Source organism: Chanodichthys erythropterus, chromosome 1 (assembly GCF_024489055.1).
Source record: "Chanodichthys erythropterus isolate Z2021 chromosome 1, ASM2448905v1, whole genome shotgun sequence".
Lineage (NCBI taxonomy): Eukaryota > Metazoa > Chordata > Actinopteri > Cypriniformes > Xenocyprididae > Chanodichthys > Chanodichthys erythropterus.
Window position 1 is genome coordinate 35,564,545 of NC_090221.1, and position 10,174 is coordinate 35,574,718.

The window sequence follows — 10,174 nt, forward strand, 5'->3', positions numbered from 1 at the left end:
AAAACACTGATCTGTATCTCAACTTCTGTAAAGTCAACATGAAACAAACAACATTCATGTAAAGTGGCATGATGCCAAGCAAAAGAATATTCAACAACGACAACAAAAAAACAGGACGGGATTTGATCGTATCCATCAGGAATTGATTGGATGGAGATGGGTTAAAAATCATTTATTTTTTCAAAGATTTATGTTAATTTCCAGGTCTACACAGAATCTGCAGAACTGCACAGAAAGATTTCCACAGAACTGGAATATCCGTCACTCATAAAATTCTACATATTCTTTTATGGAATATTACAGCTACAGTCATTTGATTATCTCTGCTCTATTTAATGCACTTTACCATGTTTAACCTTATAAAACCTACTGTTTCATATTATATACACAAATTTCTATAAATGATCAACACGATCAAAACTGAAAAACCAGTATCACACAATCTCCTCCAGTCCTATGTCGTGATTGAAAGTTTATATTTTTTAGCAAGTAAAAGTCTTTAAGTATAATTGTACAAACGTCCTCCTTCAGCTCGTGCATCACGTGTCTTTCTGCTGTCAAATCTGCACTGATTTTTATAAAGCAAACATAAGAATAACTTTTATATTGTTAGTAATATTCCAAGATGAATATTTACTGGACTGAAGCAACTTAGTTTTACTCGATTATCCATACATTATGTATTTATTTTTTTGTAAAATCGTGTTCAGATATGAGAATCAAATATGATCATCAGGTTTATTGATCATCATCTCAATCATTGTATTGCATTATATGTTTTAAAACTATAGAGCTTTGATCATAAAACTAAGCATTTAAATATCATCTTAATAAGACATTATTGAGAGATATAGAGTGAAGACTGATATTTATATATATATTTATGCATTTTATGTAAGTAGTCTGTTTTACATTTATAAAGATCTCATTGATTTACATTTCAAGCATCAGAATTTAATATTACTACTTTTTGTCCATATCACTATCAGCATCTGCACTAAATTGCATATTTTTGCTCAGTTTGGGCATCTGAGGTGTTTTTTATTATTATACTAAAGTATATGAGCCATAAAAGTCATATGGTATATAACAAGTATATACAAAAACACACATATGCAAACTTTTTTTGTATATATATATATGTATATACATATTCAGTCTAAAGGTTTAATAAACTGTTCCATTTAAAAATTTAATCTGAAAATATTCCAGGAAATTCCATCTAGCCTTCTCATTGGTCCTCATGCATCACACACGTTTGGGACGGATTTTCATCATCAGCCACAGAAAACACAGATCTGTATCAGTGAATTTTTTACATGTTTTAAGTATGTCATGATATCGATGTCACCCCTAGACCCCATCCCACATCCTCACACATAAACCCACGCGCTCATTGTGCTTTCCAGGTTGAGGGAAACGATTCAGATCTAGACATGACTGACAGAGGAAAGTTTTGAATCATGCCGTTTAAACCTTGAGCACAAATTACTTCCATGATCCTGCTGAAGGGAGGAATCCCCAGCGCGAACCTGTCCTGTCTGGGGGTCACTAGGGCCTTCCCCTGCCGCTGTGACACTATGGGTATGTCAGCCACCAACCTCCGCCCCCCACTTCCTGTTCAGCGCAGCCCGCGATTGGCCGGCGGAGGGGTTCTTTCACAGGCCTAGTGTGATCTCATTTCCTGCTCTATGATGTGATCGCGTCTTTCAAAGTGTGTCGTGACACTGCGGAACTGAAGCCACAAGCTGTGTTGTTTTAGTATCATTGAGATGAACGCAAACTGCTATTAGTAAAATGCACAAATAATCACAATGAAGTAACACAATTGAATTCAACATAAATAAAACAGTAAAACATATTTTTTGGTAATATTTATATTTATTTTAATAACATTTATTTTTATTTTTTATTGTTAAATTTTTTTTGTGAAAGTTTTTTGGTCATATTGAGTAGTTTTTGTTTTGTTTTTACAGTTTTTAATATTTTTATTTAAGTTTTAGCTTTAATTATTTCAGTACATCAACCTTAGACTAAATGAAAATGAGAAATTATGCTGGGGCAAATAGCAATTTATTTTATTTCCAAGTAATTAAAATGTGTTTTGTTTTTATTATTTATTTTATTTGAGTAGTTTTGGGGGGTTTTTTCACATACACCTGTCATTTTTAAAATCTTTTTATTTAAGTTTTAGCTTATTTTAGTACATCAAGTTAGACTAAATGAAAATAAAAAAATGGCGCCAGGGCAAGTAGCATGTTTTTTATACAGTATATATATATATATATATATAATTTATTTTATTTCAAGCAATGGTTTTAATTTTATCTAACGGTAATAACCTTGGCCACAAGCAGGTTTGACATCCAAACACAGGTCATTCAATGCCCTGCAGGTTTTGGGTGCAAATATTTCATTTCCAGGGTCTATTCTTATCTCACAAGATGAAAAGTACATTAAGCTTCCTGTTTTTGTCTATAATCAATATGGTTTGTGTGGGAAGCCGCAAAGTAAAAAGCACCTTTGTCATATCCACTTGTGCTCGATGATGCTGCACCTATAGTTGCACACACATGTTTCTGATGCTGATTCAGAATGAGAAGAGGAACTGACAGCATTTTGTAGTTTCCTGCCAAGTGTGCAGAAAGTCTGGGTCAGGTTCACACACACACACAGAAACACACACACTGCATCCGTACACCCCCGCGCACACGCCTCTCGATTACATCTTTGTCAACTGACAGTCTGACGAAGGCCAGTGGAAAAGAAAAAAAGTAAATTACTCATTGTAAAAACTCGACTTTCCAATTCTCCATAGAGAAGCGGTTTTGCTCCGTCCTCAAGGATACTTATAAAAAGGTGATTGTGTACCTGTTGACAGTATGAAGGACATCAATCCAACTAGCTTTAGAGAAGGCACAGAAGAAACTTTGCAGCTTAAACATGAAGGCATCCGTGTGTGTTCTGTTCGCAGTGGCGTGTTGGTTCGTTTCGAAGGCAGAGCAGTCGCCGACGCAACTCACGCTCAAAAAAGTTATGAAGGAACTCGAGAAGATTAATAAAGTAACGGTAAGTTGGTTTCCAAAGATCTACGGCATACGGATCTGCAGCATTATTTTTTATTTTTACACATTTCACATCTGATTTTCTTCTTCTTTTCTCTAAAAAAGGACAAAAACGCAAGTTTGCTCTACTCACCCACCACCAACGATTTGAAGGTAAGAAACTCGTTTTCTTCTCTTCTGCTCCATCACACCAAATTTTAGGGAATGCGAATGTCTGGACGAGCGCATTATTAGGGTTATAGTTTCATAGCGGTTTCTGGATGACTCAGTGATTCGGCCTGCCGTGATATAAACACGCTTCTGTCATTATGCAGCCCACCTCTACAGAGCGGGTTTCGGGTCAACGCGCTACAGACTAATTGATTTTTTTGAATGCATTCAGAACGTGTGGGTTGATTTCATACAAGTGAATGACGTTTCGATGAATCCAGTTTGCTGAGCTGAAATCAATACAGAAATCACAACTTTTAGTCATGCTTTTCTTGGCAAACACCCTCTTGTTTTGCGATTGCTACTTTTAAAGTCATTTTGTTTGAGTCGGTCAGGAGAAAGTTTTCTTCATTTAGGAGAAATCTGATGAGTAATATATGACAGTGAAAGTAGATTTTAAACCTGCTAAACTTAACCTGCTTCTATATAGAACTCTGGAGTTCTTAAATGATTGCATGATACTTTCATGTTTAACAGGTTATTTCATGTTTTTCTAGGAATAAAGTATGTTTACAAACTGCTTAATTCATGAAATTTAATTCAAATACATTAAAACAAAATTAATTTAGATTAAATCCATAAAATTAACCCCTAAAAGCTTCAAGCGTCTGATGGAATCCTTTATAAGAGTGAGATTTTTCTTCTGCTGCTTATTATTAGTATACAAATTTTTAGTTCCATTTGTTTCGTAATGGCTTCTTACTGAAAGTGGCAGTTTCTGTGAACTCTTAAAACAGAAAACGTTTTGGGTTTTGTGTGGAAAGAAAGAGTTTCCTCATACTTTCTGTGAAAACTGCTCAATAAGCAGAAGGGAAAAATGAAGTCAAGATGTATAGATTTCTGCATGCAATACCGACAGGAAGAGAGAGAGAGAGAGAGAGAGAGAGAGAGAGAGAGATCATTGTTGGGTAATTTCAGAAAACAGATTCAATTCCTTGACCTGAGGCTTTTGTATGGTGTTTGCCCAAAAATCAATTCCATCTGAACTCATTAAGAAGTTAAAAATGTACATTTGTGTTAAACTGTCGGCTTTGTTTCTTTCAACAGGACTGCTGCATTAGATCTGCTCTGGAGTGCTTTAGCTCCCAAGTGATGAGCCTGAAGTTGACTGAATACAAACCTACACATGTAAAGTTACTGAGGAGCATCGCCCGGGAGTCACCAAAAAGAGTCATTGTGAGTGTGTGTTTATGTCTTCTGCTCATTGTATGGAAGAATTTGTGAACTGCATTTAAATGCATGCATGGTTTAAACAGACATACACCTCAGAAATGATGATTTATTTATTCATTCGTTCTTTATTTTCACAGGTGGATAATTTGCCCATTTGCAAGCCGGTAGTAGGTGAGGAAAAGGTGAGAAACACAAACAACACATAACTGCTGGACATTAAAATTGAAAATGAAAATTTTACACTCTTAAAAATGAAGGTTCTATATTGGCATCAATAGTTCCATGAGAACCACTAAAGGTTCTTTACAGTAGAAAAATGTTCTTCAAAATAAGAAAAAAATGGTTCTTTTAGGAACCGAACACTGAAATGTTCTTCAAGGAACCAAAAATGGTTCTTCTATGTTCATTTTTGGAACCTTTATTTTTAAAAGCGTTTACATGGTAAAAATGCAATATGATTGCATACAGTTCTGACTCATACAATGCTCTGTTTCAGGAAGCTCAGTGCAAATCCTGTGAATCGTACAGCCAGGTTAACAGCCAAATGTTCGTGCAGAACTTTCAAACTCTTCTTCAAAAGGTTAGTTCAAAACCATCACCCCAATTTCTTTGCATGTACACATTTTCTCATAGATTGACAAAAATGGTCATAACATCTAAACTAACTGGATTTATTCAAGTCATAATTATTGCTAAATACATTAATTTATACCAACAAAATGTTTTTTATGGGTTAAATCGAGCTGCAGGTTAGCACACGTTTTTGTGAGATACCCACTGGCCAAGTGGTGCTTTTCTTTAACTGTTCATTGGAATGGAAAAGATCCCTCAGAAAGCATAAAGAGAGATAAGAAGCACCATCTAATGACCTACTTTCCTTTTTCTAGATCTATGCCAGTCAAGCATAGAGACGAGAAGAGTGAAAAGACTATATGACACTACCCACCCACCCGCGGCAGAGAAGAGTCTGCTCCTGCTAATCTATTTATTGATTATTTATTGAACATTTTCTTGTTTGTTTGAACTGGGAGATCTGTTAAAGGATTGCTCGTGTCATTAATGTGTTTTTTTTTTAGGAACAGGGTGGCAAGTGTTTTGAACTTTCACCGTTTTAGGATGTAAAATGTATTATCTTTGTTTTACCGTCACCTTGTGGTGAGATCTCAGCACTGCTGCCTTCATGACAGCCCTGTTCCTTGAAAGAACCCAAAGGGTGGTTTCCCTGATGAAGATTGAGCCTTATGCAACAATACAAGTGCTTTTGAGTAGATCTTTATCAAGTATTCTAGGAATTCTATTCTTAGTCTTTGTCAGGAAAACCACTCCTATAGATAATATGTTACCAACATATCTTTAAAAAGCAGATACACATTTATTATTATATGTCTCACAGTGAGATGCATGTATTTTGGATGATATTTATTGACATTAAAATATTTCTTAATGTTTACATCATGGCTGTGGTAGTTATTTGGGGTGAATTATCTTTGTACATGAATGCTGGCAGATGTTTTCACCGGTTACACAATTTTTCACAATTGCTAAAACCTCATCCCTATGATCCAAATTCTCAAATGCTTAAACCCATTTGTTGAATAATCACTCTTTCTGCAAAACCTTAAGCAAGTTGAAGTAGAAACACCATTTGCAAATTTCAGGCGCTCTAAACACATTCTCACTCACTAAATCACATATTGCACTTGTGTTGGAAAGCAGTAAACAAAAGAGGCAAAAGTTAAACAACAGTTGCCATCGTTTTCACACAACGGCCCAAAAATGTTCACACTTGTTGCCAATGATCAAACCAAGTGTGCACAGGAGCACTAAACGTTGATTCAGACAGTGGATGGAAACAATCTGAGAAGTAGAGGAGGAAAAGTAAGTGTAAATGGTGGTGGATGAGGAGGAAGAGCACAATCTGGAGAGTGTTGTCAAGCCTGGATCCGGCGCACCAGACGGTTTTTCCCTTTGACTGAGATGAAGTTCACCCAACATGAGGAGGCAGCATGAATCTGATTTTGCAGAGTACCATAACATGCATTTTCATTAAGAGTTTACCTTATGGGCTTTTGCATTTGGACTACTGTATTTTTACAGTATACAACATGCTGAATATACACACATTCAATACTATACAATATTTAATACAATAGTACACAAAAAAAAAAATGTTTAAGCCTTTTTGCAAGATTTATTCATTTCAATTAATATTAAAATTCCATCAAATTGAATTGTACAATCCTTACAAGAAATGGATAAAAATAGAGCTTAATAAAACATTTTGTATAAATCTTAAAGGGTTAGTTCACCCAAAAATGAAATTTCTGTCATACTCACTCTTGGGTGGTTTCAAACCAGTAAAACCTTCTGAACACAAATTAAGATCTTTTTGATGAAATCTAAGTTTTTGCGTATCCCCTATCCACAAGTTTCTGGGAGGCGCTACTGTAAAAAAGAACATGGGTACAACTTCCGGTGAGGCGGCGGAAGTAACATACCAACTGTATTTTGTGTGTTAATTAGCGAAGAGGCTAAGCGTTTTCGGATCATTGTTTACTTTGTAAAATTGCAAACCTTTGAGAGATGTCTTTACGGCACTCAGGAACATTATAGTTTAGTGCAATTATTAGTTCATTAATAATAACACAATACAATAAACAATTTCAATGCCTTTAATTGTACTTTACTGACCTTCCACAAAACTGCTGCTGCATGACTACAAGAGCATCCTTGCCCTGCAATACATGAACAACCCGCAGTCTGTTCTTCACCTGTGACTGATGCAAGCACCTATAATATGACGTGATACAGTGGCATGAAAAAGTATGCGAACCTCTTGCAGAATCTGTGAAAATGAGAATTATTTTAATAAAATAAGAGGGATAATAAAAACTGCATGTTATTTTTTTGTTTAGTACTGTCCTGAGTAAGATATTTTACATAAAAGTTGTTTGCATTTAGTTCACAAGACAAAACAGTAGCTGAATTGATTAAAATAACCCCATTCATAAGTATGTGAACCATTGATTCTCAATACTGTGTGTGGTTACCTGATGATCCATGACTGTTTTTGTGTTTTGTGATGGTTGTTCATGAGTCTCTTGTTTGTTCTGAGCAGTTAAACTGAGCTCTGTTCTTCAGAAAAATCCTCCATCTCCTGCAGATTCATCAGTTTTCAAGCATTTTTGCATATTTGAACCCTTTCCAGCAGTGACTGTAGGATTTTGAGATCTGTGTTTTCATACTGAGGGACTCAAACTCAACTATTAAAAAAGGTTCAAACATTCACTGATGCTCCAGAAGGAAACACGATGCATTAAGAGTTGGGGGTGAAAACTTTTGAACAGGATGAAGACGTCACAATTTTTCTTATTTTTTTTAAATATCATTGTTTTTCATTTAGTACTGCCCTTCGGAAGCAACAGAAGATACTTGCATGTTTGCCGGCAGAAAAATTAAGTAAAATTTACCTTGATATTTGAATTAAAAAGTTTTCACCCCCCGACTCTTAATGCATCGTGTTTCCTTCTGGAGCATCAGTGAATGTTTGAACCTTTTTTAATAGTTGAGTTTGAGTCCCTCAGTTGTCCTCAGTATGAAAAGATGAATTTTCAAAATCCTACAGTCACTGCTGGAAAGGGTTCAAATATGCAAAAATGCTTGAAAACTGAAGAATCTGCAGGAGCTGGAGGATTTTTCTGAAGAACAGAGCTCAGTTTAACTGCTCAGAATAAACAAGAGACTCATGAACAACCATCACAAAACATAAAAACAGTCGTGGATCATCAGGTAACCACACACAGTATTGAGAATCAATGCTTCACATACTTATGAACGGGGTTATTTTAATAAATTCAGCTATTGTTTTGTCTTGTGAACTAAATGCAAACATCTTTTATGTAAAATATCTTACTCAGGACAGTACTAAACAAAAAATAACATGCATTTTTTATTATCCCTCTTATTTTATTAAAATAATTCTCATTTTCACATATTCTGCAAGGGGTTTGCATACTTTTTCATGCCACTGTATTTTACTCCTACTGGGTCGCGTTTCCACTGTCAGATATGTGATGCTATGCTAAACCATTGCAATAATACACACGTTTATGGGAAATACCAGAGAATCATTGTGGAATGTAGAAAACTCATGTATGATTATAATCGTGTATATATATATATTTTTTTAAATGTGCCCTGTGCCGAGTTTATTCTCAACATTTTAGTTCAACTTTTTTCCTCAAAATTTAACGTGTTTTTTTTCTCGAAATTTAACAACTTTAATCTCTCGAGTTTTATTTTTTTATTATTGTTTGGCCCTAATCCTCTTCCATAGAATAGGTATGTGTTCTCTTTTTGTGTGAACATATCAGTTTGATTCAGCATGATTGATGTGCACTCCTGACAATTTACTGTAACAGTTTTTATTGTAAAACATTGTTCAAATATTGATGCTGGAATCTTAAATCTTCAAAGTAAAGGCCAAACTTCAGCGAGTTTCGATCGCTAAATCTTAAATGACTGTCAACCGTTGAATGAATGAGTGTCACGTCCCGCTTGTTTACTTTGAACCGGAAGACGCTCCCACTTTTGACGCAAGGCCTCATGGGGCGTAGGAAACTTGTGGAGAGGAAGCAATGTAATTACCACATTCAAGGTCCAGAAAGGTAGCAAAAACATTGTTAAAATAGTCCATGTGACTACAGTGGTTCAACCTTAAAGGGTTAGTTCACCCAAAAATGAAAATTATGTCATTAATGACTCATGTTGTTCCACACACGTAATCATCAGAACACAGTTTAAGATATTTTAGATTTAGTCCGAGAGCTTTCTGTCCCTCCATTGAACATGTATGTACGGTATACAGTCCATGTCCAGAAAGGTAATAAAAACATCATCAAAGTAGTCCATGTGACATCAGTGGGTTAGTTAGAAGTTTCTGAAGCGTCTAAAATCCATTTTGGTCCAAAAATAACAAAAACTATGACTTTATTCAGCATTCTCTTCTCTTTCGGGTCTGTTGTATATCCGCTTTCACTCCACAGTGACGCTGCTTCTTTCCTGTTTTACGGCGGTTGGCATCCAACTTATTACCGCCCCCTTCTGGACAGTGACGCTGACGCTGTTTGTATTTTGGTATTGATATATTTTTTAAAATGGCGCGTAGGTGTGCATGTCGCGGGGCAGTAATGTCCATGTGACATCAGTGGTTTTTTTGAAGCATCGAAAATACATTTTGGTCCAAAAATAACAAAAACTATTACTTTATTCAGCATTGTATTCTCTTCCAGAATCATTTCCATTGAATTGATTCCATCTGTCGACGTTGGTAATGCACTTTTACGTCGTTGTTTTTGGCGATTAGGACATCCGCGACATGCACACTTACGCACCATTTTAAAAAATATATCAATACCAAAATACAAACAATGTAGAATAGCTTGAATACAGCGTGCGTCTCCCTCAGACTGTAAACGAAGTGTGCTCAGGCACACTAGATAACACGTCAGCAGCGTCTTACATCAGCAGCGTCACTGCGGAGTCGTGAACCCGGATTGACAACAGACCCGAAAGAGAAGAGAATGCTGAATAAATTAGTAGTTTTTGTTATTTTTGGACCAAAATGAATTTTTGATGCTTCAAAAACTTCTAACTAACCCACTGATGTCACATGGACTACTTTGATGATGTTTTTATTACCTTTCTGGACATGGACAGTATACTAC

The 10,174-nt window shown here is 35.7% G+C and overlaps 1 protein-coding gene across 2 annotated transcripts; it reads left to right on the plus strand.

The window, feature by feature from the left end:
- The first annotated feature begins 2,751 nt into the window (after nt 1-2,751).
- Nucleotides 2,752-5,810, plus strand: il21 (interleukin 21). 2 transcript variants are annotated; one of them, XM_067383394.1, is made up of 6 exons: nt 2,752-3,069; nt 3,171-3,218; nt 4,323-4,451; nt 4,586-4,630; nt 4,945-5,028; nt 5,336-5,810. In XM_067383394.1, exons 1-6 carry the CDS (start codon nt 2,944-2,946, stop codon nt 5,354-5,356), a joined length of 453 nt encoding a protein of 150 aa, XP_067239495.1. In that variant the 5' UTR covers nt 2,752-2,943; the 3' UTR covers nt 5,357-5,810. The 2 variants fall into 2 exon arrangements, with proteins under 2 accessions (XP_067239495.1, XP_067239488.1); XM_067383387.1 differs by lacking the exon at nt 5,336-5,810 and having other exon boundaries at nt 4,945-5,273.
- Nucleotides 5,811-10,174: the final 4,364 nt, after the last annotated feature.

Bases quoted from the DNA above. Each gene is read 5' to 3' on its own strand.
- il21 (XM_067383387.1), top strand. From the start codon at position 2,944: ATGAAGGCATCCGTGTGTGTTCTGTTCGCAGTGGCGTGTTGGTTCGTT. The intron at 3,070-3,170 runs GTAAGTTGGTTT...TCTCTAAAAAAG, and splicing joins AGAAGATTAATAAAGTAACG to GACAAAAACGCAAGTTTGCT. The intron at 3,219-4,322 runs GTAAGAAACTCG...TTCTTTCAACAG, and splicing joins CCACCACCAACGATTTGAAG to GACTGCTGCATTAGATCTGC.